This window comes from Meriones unguiculatus, chromosome 21 (assembly GCF_030254825.1).
Source record: "Meriones unguiculatus strain TT.TT164.6M chromosome 21, Bangor_MerUng_6.1, whole genome shotgun sequence".
In the NCBI taxonomy this organism is placed as follows: Eukaryota; Metazoa; Chordata; class Mammalia; order Rodentia; family Muridae; genus Meriones; species Meriones unguiculatus.
This window is the reverse complement of record NC_083368.1, coordinates 31868531-31884097: the sequence shown is the minus strand read 5'-3', so window position 1 is coordinate 31884097 and position 15567 is coordinate 31868531. Positions and strand designations below refer to the sequence as shown.

The window sequence follows — 15567 nt, the reverse complement described above, 5'->3', positions numbered from 1 at the left end:
GTCAAGGGTCAGCGTTCCACGAATGAATGCACATCCACAAATAAGGAAGGTAGTCGGAGAGGGAGCACTCACCCCTCGCAGGAGAGACAGCTGCAGCCGATGCCCCTGCTGCAGGATGATGATGTTCAAGGCAGAAACACGAGGACGTGGGCTTTCGAGGTCTATTAGCTCTCTTGTCTTGTCAAGATGAAGACAACTAATTCCCCCAAATGTCACACTCTGTGGCATATGCTTCTCTGACTCTCCAGTGCACTACCCAGACATCCCAGCCACTGGCCCGGACGAGACATAATTATGGTAATTATGTCTGCCATAATTAGGGAGATGGCAAATCCGATCAAACATTTTTAGAATAGAAGTCACAAAACCATGGAAAGTTTTAAGCATGCAAAACTTAACTAAACTTCCAACAAGAGAATTAAGAAGACTTCAGATTCTTTTCAACTTGTGCAAGATCATGAACTTGAAATATGACGACATCTGCTATAATCAAACAATAGTTTATACGGTCCTGTGTGACTTAGTCAGGGACACCACTGCTGTGATGACACACCAAGACCAAAGCAACTTGGGGAGAGAGGGGTTTGACTGGCTTATAATTCCTCATCACCATTCATCATTGAAGTAAGTCAGGGCAGGAACTCTAAAGGGCAGGAACTGGAGGCAGGAGCTGGTGTAGAGGCCTTGAAGGACTCCTGCTCATTGCCTTGCTCCTCAGTCTGCTTTCTTACAGAAGCCAGGACTACCAGCTGAGGGGTGGCCCCGCCCACAATTAACTAGGCCCTCCCACATCAATCACTAATTTAAAAAAAAATTTCCTACAGGCTTGTCTGCAGTCTAATCTGACAGAAGCATTTTCTCAGTTGGGGTTCCTCCTCTCCAATGACCCTTAAGTTGTGTCAAGTTGACATAAAACTAGCAAGCACATGGATCTAAGGCAGGCGGGCATGACCACAGTGGAAAAGAAAAAAAAGATAAAGCAGAATACTTCTGTAAGATGGAATGAGACTGAAAGATGCCATGGAAGGCCACCGGGCAAACAACTCAATATTTACCTCTTGGAGTCTGACCAGACGGAGAATCAGGTGAGCTCATGTCCAGAGCCTGACAAGACAGACGTCCACAGGCATTAGATGCATGAGTAAATAAATAAGGAATGATCATTACTCCACAGACTTTGGGGATTGCTGGAGAGAAGGAACAATGGAGTCATGAGACCAAAGAGGAGGTGACAATGACAGAGCACCGCAGAAGAACTGACACACAGCAGAAGCAGTGATAATGAGGGCCCCAGAACAGTGCATAAATGTCCGCCAGGCACCTCAAGGCAGAAATGGAATACACTGAAAAAAATAAAAATAAAAACCCTTGAAAGTCACATTAGGACAATGAACTTGAACTTATGGCTGATGGAGACATTTAAAGGCAGGAGTTTGAGAAGAACACAATTTGTATTTGAGATCTCACTGGGTTAGAACTGGAAGTAAGCCATAGGCAGGAGAGCCAGCCAGAAGACAACCATAAGGCCAGGCAAGAGATACTGAAATTGTGTGTCCATATTAGTGGTGGGAACCAAAAGAACATAAGGAGAAGAGCCAAGCCAGTGTTTGCATGATGGGCTGGAGAATTTAAGACAACAAGGTCTCACCCTAGAAAACCAGGGGAATTAGTAATATTTTGTGTGCACTGAGACCAGGATGACTGCAGATACAAGGGCAGAAACACTTAAATGAGCAGCTGAATATCTCGTTGCAGAGTTTGGAACAGAAAGTGGAGTCAGACACTCTGGTGTGACTATAATAAGAGGGTAGCCAAAAGCAAGGGACAGACGAGACACTCAATGAGAGCATGAGAAATGAGCTCAGAGTGCAGAGGGCTGCTGTTATAAAAGAAAAAAAAATGAGGGTGAATGAAGTGTGCTCAGAGCCCCTGGCAAAAGTGCCAGGAGAAGGGAGAGGCAGAAAATAGAGAAAGGAATCAGTTATGCAAGCTACTGGAATAGGAGGATGGGAAGGCCGGGGGCCAGAGAAAGGGAAGAGAAAGTGGCCTGAGCAGGAAAAAAGGAACATCCTCCTGCGATGTCAGAAAGAAGTGTACAAGGTACATGGGGGAAGAAGGGGAAGAAGTCAAAACCTAACAATACTGAGTGCTTTAAGGAAAGGCAGATGTGGTGGTTCATCTGTGCCCACAAAAAATTAAAAAAAGTCTAAGTTTTAACTCTGATACTTCCTGAAATGATCTTATTTAGGAAGGAGAAAAAAAGATTGTTGCAAATACAATTAAATTAATAGAGGAGGTTGTACAGGAATAGAATAAAAAATGCACTGATAGAAAAGGAAGAAAATTATTCCAAACACTTGCTAGGCAGAGGTAGAAGGATCTTGAGTCCAAGGATAGTCTTGGCTACAGAGTAACTCCCTGTGGATGGAAGGAGAGAGGGAGGGAAGGAAGGAGGGAGGGAGGAAGGGGAGACTGAAAGAAGGAGGGAGGAAGGGAAGAAAGAAGGGAGAAAGGGAGGGAGGAACAGAAGAAGGGAAGGAGAAGGAAGGGAGGGAGGAAGGGGAAGGAGGGAAGGGTAAAAACAGACACATATTGAGGGAAGATGACATAAAGAAACAGGAAGAAGGCAGCATCTACAAGCCAAGGATAGGGGACTGGGGAGAGGTCCTTCTCTCTCAGCTTGTAGAAAGATCTGACTGTGTCAGCGTTCTGATTTCAAACTTCTAATATCCAGAAATATGTATTGTTGAAGCCACCCAGTTTGTGGCCCTTTGCTCAGACAGTCCTCGGAAAGAAACAGAGGGAGCAGAAGGGCTCAGCAGCACACAGGCCAGTAAGAACCACAGAGAAGGGCTCTTCAGTTGCTTGAGGTTACTGCAGCCACAAGAACTGATAAAATTTATTTGCAGAGGGATTTCCCCAAGCTTCTGGCAGCCACTGGGTGAGAGGAGAAGACGACAGGTCAAAAACCAGGCTGACAGAGATTACAAATGATGTGCAAAGGGGTATACCACTGAGGGCGCTGGCAGGAGAAGGAGATGCCCACCATAAGAAGAAAGAAGGGCAATGGGCAGGGCCAGGGCAGTGGGGTGGGACGAGTGGGCAAAGACATGAGAGAAGAGCAGAAATGAGAGAGTCACAAGTAGAGACTCGCCCACTTCCCTTTACTGGGTGAGGGGGAGCTCCAGAAGGGAGGGACCCTGCTGAACACCATGTATATACCCACTACACTGAGAGGCCAGGAGAGAGGCCATCACGAAGGTTGGAAAACAGGATCCAGGAGCGTCCCTGCACCCCATCCCAGTGTTCTCATGACGTCAGTCACTGCTGCCCTTGCCATCTCAAGCGTTACATCATTTCACGAGTTACAGGGCCAGGCTCTAGACTAGAAGCTAAACTGAGATACACTGTCCCCATCTATCTGCAAGAATTACCACAGTAAACATACAATGTAAGCTGACCTCTTAAACATACTTCTGCATACTCACAGATAGGATTTTTTTATTTTTATTTCGGCTAAACATGGTATTTATTTTTATTTTTATTACTTATACTTTATTCACTTTGTATCACCCCATAAACCCCTCCCTTCTCCCCTCCCAATCCCACCTCCATCTCCACACATGCCCCTCCCCAAGTCCACTGATAAGGGAGGTCCTCTTCTCCTTCCTTCTGATCTTAGTCTATCAGATCTCATCAGGAGTGGCTGCACAGATATGATTTTTAATGAAGTTTTTTTTAAACGTATTTTGTATACATTTCCCTAGGATTTCAAGAGCGAAATTGATAGTAAACATCAAAATAAGGCCTGAGAGATCCTCAGAAGTTACAAAGATGACAACAGCAGGCCCAGCTAGAAAGCTCATACATTATGGGGCTTTTTTCACCATAAAAATAAGTGCTGAGTTATCCAGATTTGCATACCATACTCAAATGAAACCCTTGACATTTCAAACTCTAAAGTTCTTGTACTTCTCACAAAAACAGGCAAGGAGGGTCAACATTTTGTTCTAGTTCCCCATCTGGGCTTTTGTTTTTTTTAACAGCACAAAACAGAACTATATAATTGCTGCAACTTCAGAGGTTTCCAATCCTTTCGACATGTATGCATTCACATTTACTGGAGCTTTTGTCTCCTGTTCGAAAGACTTCATATGTGGTAATTTTACATTAGTGAAAAACTGTATTCTCTCACCAATTGTACATTAGGCACCATAATTATTCAAAAGAAATCAACAAAGAAAAAAAATGGAGATTTGGTATCGAAGCACTGTGTAGGTCTACTGCCTGAAGAAGAAGGTGGCTACAGAGGCATTGAGAAAGGTCTACAGAATCTCAGACACTGGGAAGATGATCACTGTGTCACCACCATGCCCACTAAAAACAATGGTGATAGCAACCAACTTCCTTTTACCTTCTGTCTAGTTGGTTTTTCCCCCCAGCATTTACCCACTTGGTTCCTTCGTTTTAGCCAAGTATTGCACCAAACCCTGAGGATCCAAACTACAGTTGGTTGCGAAAGTAAGTTTAAAACTGAAGGGGAGAGATCGGTTTTGGGAAATCCTAAAACTGGCTAGTCCATCCAAAACTTACCGATTCAACCCACAGATCATAAATTGACTTCTATATAAGTCAGAGTCCAAATAAATGCACACAAAGCAAAGGCTGATTGATAATCAGAGTAAATAAATAACTAAAGCACATTTTTCCTATGCTGTTCAAGGCCAAACATTTATGCACACCTAAAAGGAATCTTCAGGCACCCACACTCCAGCCCAGGCACCTTCCGGCATCTCCCCGTGATAAGGAGCCTGAAGCTCAGAAACTCACAGTAAGGACAGAACTGCCACACCTTGCTGCATAGCTAAGAAACTGACTCAGCCTCAAGCGGAAAGATTCTGGGCTCAAGTGAATTCCAAGAGACTGTAGAGACCAGATCCCAACACTAGGAGAGGAAGTCGGGAGACACACGCTCAAGAAAACTTCTACCAGGACAATCAGAAAATAATCCTTAAAAAAAAAAATGTTACTTCCCATTTATATAAGTATGTATCTAGCATTCCTCTGGGTTGCTGGTAAGATTTTACTTTTATGTGAGCACAGTTATGTGCTACTTAGAACTCTACACAAGAGGCCAGAACATATTGAAGAGCACAGTCTAACTGGTTGACTGATAAATGAAAACAACCAGGACTGAGGAAGTTCCTAACTTGCCCACAGAGCTAAGAAGTGGCCAGTGAGAAGCCATGCTGCCTTCTCTCAGCTCATCACTCTCTCTGCTCCCCTAAAGGACAGTTGCTCATTCTTAACAGACACTTGTTGCAGTGTGCCCGGGGCTAACAAGGGTGAATGTCGCATCCCCTTGGGGAGGATAAAAAAAAAAATGGTGGGTTTTAGATATTATTTTCACCACCTTACTATACAAGTCATTACATGAAGCCTTATGGGAAATGTTAGAGGTATATATGAAATGAAACCTTCTCTATAGCCTTATTTTCTAGCTACCCTTGTAGCTCTTCCAAGTAGAGTAGATCAGTGAAGACAGCAGCAGATAATGCAAACTGTCACTTCCGGTATGCCAGATATTAGCCTAAAATCTTTACATACACTAATTTATTTCATCCGCTCAACTCACCTAGAAGGTAGACACGACCATTTTTCAGACCTGTGGAACAGGTAGCAGTTGCTCAACTTGGGTTAGGTGCCTTAGCATTCACCCCCAGGCAGGCCTGCCACGCTGCTACTCCCCCGGACCATGACCTCATGCTTTCTTAACTAGCTGAAAATTGCTCTGGCCCTCTGCATCTTAACGTGCTCATTCGTGAAATGCTGGGATGGGGAAATGGTGGTTTCTGCCACTCTTCCAGGTCTGACATTCCTTGATGTTCTGGTGTACGATAGCGAACAAAGAAATATCTCTGTGCCGTGAAAGAAGGAACATACTGCGTGAGAGCTGGTGATGATTTTGTGAAATTGGTGTTTTTTGAAAATGGCAAACCCCAGACCTCCGATTCTAAAGAAGGTTTCAGAAGTAAGATTAGAGGAGCATTTGCTTGCGACCTCCTTAAATACTCTTTACCCACTGCTCTGCCCCAGCCCCTCGGGTTTAAATGCTAGCTTAGACAAACGTACATACAGCTATTAAATAAACTGACACAAGCAACAGTGCTACATACGGAAGAAAAGAGGTGGGGTCTGTTTGGTTCGTTTTCTTAATTCCTTACAATGGCTAGGAGGAGCCTAAGAAGACACGGAGAAATATGTCATGGCGTAAAGGAAAAAAGTGGTGTAATAATGGGTTATGGTTTTAAAACTTGAAGAAAGAAGCAAGAATATTCAACAGTGGCCTTATCTGGATAACACAGTTGAAGACTTTTTACATTTCTCCCTTTATTTAAGTCTCTCTTTATGTAGGGTTAAATTACTTCCATAATTATAGAGAAAGAAAAGGTGCTCTCACTCTGCTTTCTCATGAGAAAAAAAATACTCTCTTGAAAACAGTTATCTTAGTAAGGAAACAGGAGAAATTTCAGAAATATGGGTTTAAGAGAAATCCCTGTATTACCTAGTAAGGATGGGAAAGAAAAATTTCTTCTACTCCTTCAGGCCTACAGGAGTTCAGTTTCGGAGGATGTTACAGGAACACTGTCTGAGAAAGTTGTGTTGGAGTCCAGCGACACAGCTTTAGAGAGCTCAGACCAGGAAAGTCAGAACAGGTGCCACGATGAAGCAGCAAACCATGAGAGCCAAATGGCACTAGCCCCATCCAGAAATCCCAGCCTGCAGGCTTGCCTTGAATGTCCCTCCCTGTGAAACAGGGCCAGCGCATGGCCAAAGGAACATTCCACGAGCACGTGTGCCCTTTCCTTGTTGCGGTGGAGGGAGGGGTGGTAGCATCTTCCGTGGAATCTGAGGGCGTTAACAATCAAAGCGAGTTACTCTCGGCATTCACGGGGCTGTGGGGAAAGCTCAGGGTGTAGAAATGTCTCTGTTCACATGTAACTACATACACTGTGCACAGAGCACAGGTTTACAGCATCCACCAGGGACTGGCTTTAAATGGTTACAACGCAACACTTCTGTCTATAACACCCTGAAAACGGTAACAAAATCTCACGGAAGTGCAAGTTTAAAATCACATCCAGAATGCTTTGTTACATACGAATTTGGGCTTTTTTTTTTTTTTTTAACTACTTTGCAGCAAGTAAATAGAGACCCATTTGATCCACAAAGGATAGGGAAACTAGAACAGAAAAAAGTCACCTTCTCCTCTGGGAGCCTTGTAGACAATCCGTGGCGTCAACACATCACACCCTGATTCACCAAGGTCTTCAAAGGAGCTTTGCTGTCCAACTCATCAACAGCTCTGGACTTGCCCCACACATGCCCATCACAGTGGGTTTCTCAAGCACTGCCATCAGCAAGAAGGCAGCAACACATGTGTCTTTTGTTTGGCCCGCATGTGTCTTTTGTTTGCTGATTCAAAGACACATTTCTGATGATGACTACAAAACTCAGTTAAACAATTACTGAGATTAGAAGCTAACACAGGGTAACTAAATAAACAAGTGCTTTCTTGTTTCTCGTAGGTTTTTTTTTTTCTTACTTGCTTCTTAACTTTTTTTCCTGTTTCTAAGCACAAAACCAGCACCTATGGACCCTGTCTAACAGTAAATAAATACACCTTTGTGAAAGAAGAAGAAATTTAGCCTACCTCATCAAAGGTGGTGTCGTCTTTCTTCAGAGCTAGGAAAGAAAGAAAGAAAAGAGTTACTGTGAAGCATCCCAAAAAGACAAAGTCTCTAAGCAGACAACAGAAGGGAGGGGGTGCAATACAGTGTTTTCATCTCAGAAAGCAAAACTGTACCCCAACCTGAATAACGATGTCGACTTCGTGATACAAAATACAAAAGCTGCAAATGAGAGTGAGAACAGCACAGCACGCATCTCTGTGAAACACTTTTCATAAATATGTAAATGAAGCATTCTGGAAAATAGGGAAGAAAAGCATTCGAAGCTTTCACTACCTCCTCTTCTGTAGAACACGTTTTAATGGAAGTAGAAGAGGAACACAAAGTAATTGAAAACAAATTTCCTCTCAAACACCTGGTGTTTCCTCCTGTGTGGTTTGTGGACCTCCCAAGCCACTTGTTAGGATGACAAACATTCTGCATAGTGTCTAAGTGATAGTTTGGTTCTCAAGAAAGTTGAAGCATGGTAATAAAAGACCAAGCATTATCCAATAAGCACTGTGTAGAACAAGAGACTTAGATCACACACTTTAACATAATGAATTTTATGTTCATATGAACTTTGTGGTGTTCCCAAAGAAAAGAACACATTCAAAATGTTTCATGGGAACTAACAAATACCTCAGATTTATCTTAAATACACTTAACCTTTGAAATGGAATTTTATCTCACTCTAAAGAAAGAGAGAAAAATGTTACTTACAGTTGTCAAACATCAGTTCATTAAATCCTAGTTACTTGCAGTGTTATACAGTAAGGAAGAGGCACAAAATAGCTAATTTATCTGAAACTATCAGTTGCAGCAATATTCCAAATCTACAAAATCCTGCCTAGGTGTTTACAATCCTATCCTAGATAGTGCTAGCTTGGACGGAAAGGTGTGGGTGTCTATTTCTTGAGAGGTTGTCCTCTGATAAAAGCAATGAAAAGCAAATTATTCCGGCAATTTCATTCCTAGAAATTAATGCGGCTAAGCAGAAACTCATAAGTAAAAAAATGTATACACTCTAGCCTGTGCTGTGCTGTGGTATGGTGTGCTGTGGTTTTTGAGACAAGGTCTTACTCTTTAACCCAGCCTGTCCTGGAACTAGGAGTAATCCTCCTGCTTCAGTTTCCCAAATGCTGGGCATTACAGGCTTGAGCAACCATGCCTGGCTTTCTAGCAGTCTTGGAAAGGTTTTCTCTCTGTTTCAGATCATAAATTTGTCTTTCTAAAAGGTCCAAGGTACGTAGCTGTGGTGGGCTAACAGGAGAAAGTCTGGCTGTGCAGGAGAAAACTCTTATCAGTTAGTTTTCAGTCTTCCCCTTTTAGCCTAAGACACTGATCTATAACAGACTGTCCACTTTCTTGGTTAGAGAGCAAGTTTCCTAAATGGAATCTAAAAAGACAGTCACGCGCCAGCCTCAACAGCTGCTCCTGAAATCAACCACACATACATTTTCATTACAGCATTGTTCATTTACGCTAAACCTGGAAGAAAGACAGAAGATCCTAGCTGATTCCTACTGGCCGATTTTCACTAGAATTTAACTTCTAATCTAGCCCAGTCAACAATGGCATGTCTTTTAGTTAGTACGCTTGCCTGGCAAGGCTATTACAAAACATTAGTGACATAATAATATAAAACAACTTTCTCCAACTTTAAAAAATATTTTTTTAGAATAGCATTGACTTCAAAGACAAAGTAGCAAATGAGTACACAATTACAGAATTATCTTTCAATCAGTTAGCAAGTGTGAATGAAGCACAGCCAGAGAGCCTTGCAACACTTGTGACTCAGAAGACAAACTTTTAAAAATATTTTATCTACTGTGGACATTACAAAAGGACTGGAAGTTTTCTTGAGCAAAGCTGTACTACAGCTGACGCTGTCCCAACGAACCGAAAACAAGGAATGAAGTTGAGAAATGAATGAGGTGGGAAGGTTCTCGGGTGTTCACACTGGCCCACTCTTTCTTGCTTTCTTAGTGCTGACAGTTTCCTGCATCCTAACCATGAAGGGTGGATCCGAGATTAGTCAGATAAGGGCTGGCAGAATTAAAAAAAAAATTCTAGGTGCATTTGCTAAACAATAAACAATCTCCCCTACATGATATGCTCAGGCCCTGTGCACCAGAGGGAAGAACAGATTTGGACTCAAAAGTCTATTCCTTAATTGATACCTTTCATTGTTAGATTGACATCTGACACTGTTTCCTCTAAATACTGTATCCTTGCCCTAAAAAGCAGCTAATAGTATAACAAAGACCAATTAAAGGTGTCCTCGCCAGATAGCTATCAGGTCACTGAGGAATAAACTCTGGCCTAAACACACACACAACATCTTGTTATTGATCATGTTCCCTGATTGTCATTAATCATTTATGTAAATGTAAAACCACAATTGTCCTCAAGGATGTCATGGGACAACAGGCAGATTGTGCTGCTATAGCTTAACAAAAGGACAGATTTGAATTGCCTAATACGATCAGATAAGTCTATATGGCCCTCAGTTCAGACACAGTTCCTAAAGGGTTTCCCAGTACCTTGCCAAGCACAGAGGTGACATTCTGCTGTGTCCCCCAATGGCATGTTCATTACTAATCTTCACCATGGAATTTGCCACTTTGGGCTGGCAATGCCCATTCACAGCCTGTCTTCCAGCCACATTGCTCACTAACTCTTGGTGCCGGTACAATATCTGACACCAGACAGTATATGGTAATATGTGGCATTAATGAGTCCTACCTGCATGGCAAAGAGAGAACCTCATATCTTGAGTTTTTGGTAAATGAAAACCATATATTTTTTATGTAAGAACCATAATACAAATTCTATTTCCCTAATATCCACTCCCTCTTCTTCAACCTTCCCTTACTGCCCCCACCACCACCATGCTAGGAACAGAGCTCAGGGCCTCACACATCCTGGACAAGCTCTCCCTACTGAGCTATACTCCCAAGCCCAAATTAAAACCTTTCGTAGCTGCTTTGGGAAAAAAATAGAGCACAATAGTTAAACTATGCTAGTTTAAAATAGTTAAACCTTCACTTTACATTTTTCTTTCTTCACAGAATGGCTCATCAGTGACAAATCAGTCTAGAAACACACACCTACCTATGGCAGAAGGCAACAAACCCACAAGAATTCACCCTAATCACAGCTTCCTCTTTTCACCAACCACATCCTTTAAAGAAATGGTATACACGGCTTCATCTCAGATTTCAAGCATAAACTTCCTTTTTGTTGGAAAAATTCCCATCAGGTGTAAAGGAATGTCCATAGGACCTCAATCACACAGACTGCATAAACCTGCCTGAAAACTCAGAAAAGACACAGGGAAAAGAAATGGGTTTGTAGTGCATTTAAACAACCTAACATTTAGGTTCTTTTTTCTGCCTTAGTTAGCCTGGACGTTTTAAGTGGGGAAGGGGAGGGAACCAGCCATAAGACAAGAACAGTGACCTAAGTAAGTCACCACACTGATGCTATGGAGCAGGAAACCAGAAATACTCACTGTGGAAATGGATGACTGGCTTTAGAGTTCAATTACACTCATCTTATAAAGAAACTATGGCTATATTGTAGTCACCCCCTAACAGATGCCATAAATTAGAGCCCTGTGGCCCGAAACACAACGTGTTTCATTTGACATTTTATAATGTAGTAACCTCACATCAGTTATGTTTGTGGTGGATGATGACAACGTCAGCATGATCTATGATGTATGACAAACTGAACGTTCCTACTCTTTGTATTCAAAGTCATCGTTAATAGCAACCACTGATTGCATACTGTATGCATGTGTGAACTGTCATCATTTTCTAGGTAAATGATTAGTGATTTCTTAGGGCTGAACGATGACATTGGACATTTCACCGTTCAACAGAGCTACACCTGAACAGTGCTAAGAGAAGGAAGGAAAGCTGGCGCGTACATTTAAAAGGCCCTCAAAGACTAGGCAATGAAATACACGGTAATGTTGGACTACTCAACAGGAATAAGCCATGTATCCTTCGACCTCTCGGTGAAGGAAAGTGGGTAAGGGGGACAAACACAGATGGGGAATAATAGCAACATCTTCCAGGACCGATCGTCACCATGTGACAGGTGATGGCTCAGACAGTGTTATTCTGTCTCACTCCATCTCCACAACAATTATACAAATATGTTCACGGGAGGATGACGTTTAAGTTAATTACTAGTTGCCCAAGATGGGAAGAAGGAAGAGAGAGTGCTAGGGCCAAGACTATCCAATTCCAAAATCCACCTTGTTCTCAGGGTACCAGATTACAAGTTTGCACTCACTTCCTTTCTCTTGTTTTCTACCTATGGTTTAGTCATAACCACGTGACCTACTCCTTAATAACGTCAACATGGCAAACATTTGTCGAGTCTACATCACATGCCACACAAGAGACGCAGCAGCAGCAGCATTTCACCAAGTGCCAACAAACAAATTTTTTAAATGATACATTAAAAAAAAAAAAATCTCAGACTGGGAAAAGTTGAGGGATCTATCCAAGGTCACTAGGCCAGGACTGACAACACCAGGAAGCCCATCTGACACACAGACCACATGCCTTGCTTATGAACTGTATGAACCCACTGAAAAATACCATTCCATTGCCCCCTGCTCCTGGTGGGGGCGGGGGGAGGATCCTTCAGTCATCTAAATGAGTTCCCTACATCTGAGTGTGAAGGAAAGCAGAGAAGAAAGATGTGTTTTTCAGTAGTGCTGTTTCTAATAAAGATCCTGGGTTTGGTGCATACACAACAAAAATCACTTTAAATGACAATATTTTCTTTCACAATATACCACAGGAAGAGCCACTCTTCTTGGTCACGATCCTCTTCCAGTGCAAGAAATGATCAGCTTTCTTTGCTAGGATGTACTGTTTTTTTAAAGAATGGATGTAAAAGCCACATAATCATACAAGGGATTTGTGAGAAGAGTTAAACTTAAGAGGAGTTTTTACGTCACTAAATCTCAATAATCTAGGAAGCCCAATTAACTATAATACCTATTTGCCCACATTGCAGTTAACCCAAATTTTACTGATTGGCCATCAGACCCTAAAATTATTTAAACATACAGGATTTTTATATTAATGCCCTTGGTTTCTTACTGAGACTCAACTGCAATGAATTATTTAACACAAAACTGGAGGAGCTCCAATGGAATCATTAGCATTAGTAAATATCTAGCTAATGTGCTTTAGAACAGGCCCTAATGGACTCCAGAACCCGCCTAGGTGGCGTTTTGGATCCAGCACTGAAACGTCCTTGTTAATAATGCACAGAACTCCACACCCCACTCTCACCCTCACACTCCTCTTGGCTTCAAACTTCGTTTGAATGTAGTATCCACACTCAGACGCCTAGCACAGAAAGGTGAATCTGTATACATTCAACACATGCGATAAGTCAAGCTGGACTGATTTGGCCTCTGCACATAACTTACAGTGCTCTCAGGAAAAGCAAAATGCCAAACAATACTGAAACAACAACAACAACAACAACAATAATAATAATAATAATAATAATAAAGCTTGGCTGAATGTTTACTCATGTTTTCTCCCGCTTAAAGACAGTTTACAGGAATGGACAATGAACTATGACACAGACTGGTGACACTGGCACATCTGGGTTTTATTTTAAGGAATTAGCTCCTTTATGCTTAATTAATTAACTTGCATTAACATGATAACAGGGAAACAAAGGCCAGAAGGTATGCTTGGGCACTCTGACGGGTTGGCTTGGGAGCTTGTAGGAAACCCCTGCTTTGCTCAGTTGACCTGTATCAAAGAAAGTTAGGACCGTGAAGGAGGCAGTTACGTCTGCAGGTTAACAGGCGCTTTCTGCCACGAACACTCAGGATTTAACAAACCCATTCCACATGACACAGCTGTCATCTTGCTGCAGCCTATAACACGGATGTATCTTTTAAGCGTCCTAAGCATTCCTTGATCTTCTCGTTGTGGTGGTTTGGCTGTTCTCTGTTAAGTTGGTTAATCTTTAAAGAAGACAATAGTACTGTACTAATAGGACTGTACTAATGGGCAAGTTCAGGAGATTTATTCGTACGTAAATGGCCCCACAACCTCACAGCAGCTGGAAGCTCCAGAGACCTACAAACTGAACACCCAAAATCTCCATTTATAGGAGCCAAAGTACGGAACAAAAGGTCCCAAGGTATCTGTCCCACTTCCTTTAGGTTGACAACGTTGAACAACATCAGGCACAGGTCGACGTTTCAACTAAATTATTGGTTAAACACTTAATACCAAAGCGCCTTAAAAATAGCCAGTAACCTGGGTGGCCACAGAGCTCCGATGGTGGTGGGGGCCGGGTGTCCCCTCACAGGGGCGCGAAAGATACTATTGGTGGGGAGGAGGAACCCCAGTTGAAGGCTTGAGACAGTCCACAAATGAAGCCCAGATACTGGAGAAGAGGGGTGGCCCTCCCGCTGGTCCCTGCCCTCCCCCGGGTCCCCAGCGACGTCCCCTCCATCCTTGGTCCGCAGCCCATCCCGAGGTGGCAACTAGCTGCCTGGCTGGTGCCCGGAGTCACGGCTGTGGGGGCGCGGGGACGAGGGAGCGAGCGCGGGGATGGCCGGGCAAGGCACGGGGGACGGGGGAGTCACACTCACCGATGCGGCTGAAACTCTCCGACAAAGTTCTCCTCAACTTCTTCATCTTGCCGATCTTCTCGGCCGGCTGCGGCTCGATGAGGTCGCACATCTGGGCGGCGCGGGGCCCCGGGCAACTTCGCGAAACTGGTCCAGCGCAGCGCAGCGCAGCGCAGACAACGGCGAGGGCGCGCGGCGGCGCGGGGAAGGCGGCGCCTCGTCCTGCTCTGCTCCTCCGCCTCCTCGCGGGCCGCAGGCGACGCGCAGCGCTCGGGTGGCTGCGGGGCCCGGGCCTGGGCCGGAGCTGGGCGCGCGGGGGCGTCTTACGTGGTGCCGGGGGCGGCCGCGATCCCCGCCGCCCGGGGGCCCCCGCGCCACGCCGCCGCCCGCCGCATTTTTCCCTCCTTTGTAAAGCGAGAGCCGCGCGGCCGCGGCCGCCGAGGGGCGGGTCGGGGGTGGGGGGGGGAGCGATGGCGCGGCCGAGGTGGCGCGGGCGGCGGCGGCCGAGGAGCGCGGGAGACAAGTTCCCGGGCCCGGGCGCGGTGCTGCGCGCAGACCCCGCGCGGCTCGCCTCGCCGCGGGCCTGGCGCGCGGGACCCACCCCAGCGGCGCGACCCGGCTCCGCGCTCCGACTCCCGGCTCCGAGGCCTCCGCCGCCCTCCCGGCCCCGCCGCGCCCCCTCCCGGCCGCCCGCGCTCCGCCCGCCGCGGCCGCGCTCCTCCCGCGCGCTCCAGGACCGCAGCTCCGCGCCGCCCCGGCCCCGCCGCCCGGGGCTGTCGCGTGTCGCCCACCCCCCCAGCCCCCCGGACACCGAAAGGTTGCGGAGGGTCCGGCCCCGTGCGCGGGGGTCTCGGGGTCGTGTTCGGGCTCAGTAGAGACTTTGTGGGGCCGCTTGGTTGGTTGGAATTTACAGAGACGGTGAGCGTGCCAAAGCGAAGGAGAGCCCCCCTTTCCACCGGGGTCAAGTGCAAAGGCTGAGCGTTGACCCCGGGAACTCCCAGAAGGCAGGGCTCCGGGGTTTTGCCTCAGCCCTGTCTCTGGGTGCGGGGCTGTCACTGTAGGTGATTCCTCAGAGGGATGGCCGGGTCATCAACAAACACTGTGCTCCGTCCTTAGCCTGTTTACAACCTCTTTTGACAAATACCTCATTTCTGAACTGGAAGACTTAGAGGCTAAAACCCCTTCTTCACCTCCTTTGGCCACTTC

General features: G+C 45.1%; 1 protein-coding gene across 2 annotated transcripts in view; it reads right to left on the bottom strand.

Moving 5' to 3' along the window:
- The window catches only part of Cdk14 (cyclin dependent kinase 14), a 537826-nt gene extending 523198 nt beyond the window's left edge, over window positions 1-14628 (bottom strand). For both annotated transcript variants that reach the window (XM_060374042.1, XM_060374035.1), the window contains exons 1-2: window positions 14383-14628; window positions 7715-7746 (exon numbers count right to left, since the gene is read on the bottom strand). In XM_060374042.1, coding sequence (XP_060230025.1) covers window positions 7715-7746; window positions 14383-14473 — 123 coding nt within the window. In that variant the 5' untranslated portion in view covers window positions 14474-14628. The remainder of the gene's footprint in view (window positions 1-7714; window positions 7747-14382) is intronic.
- Between the last annotated feature and the right edge of the window lie 939 nt (window positions 14629-15567).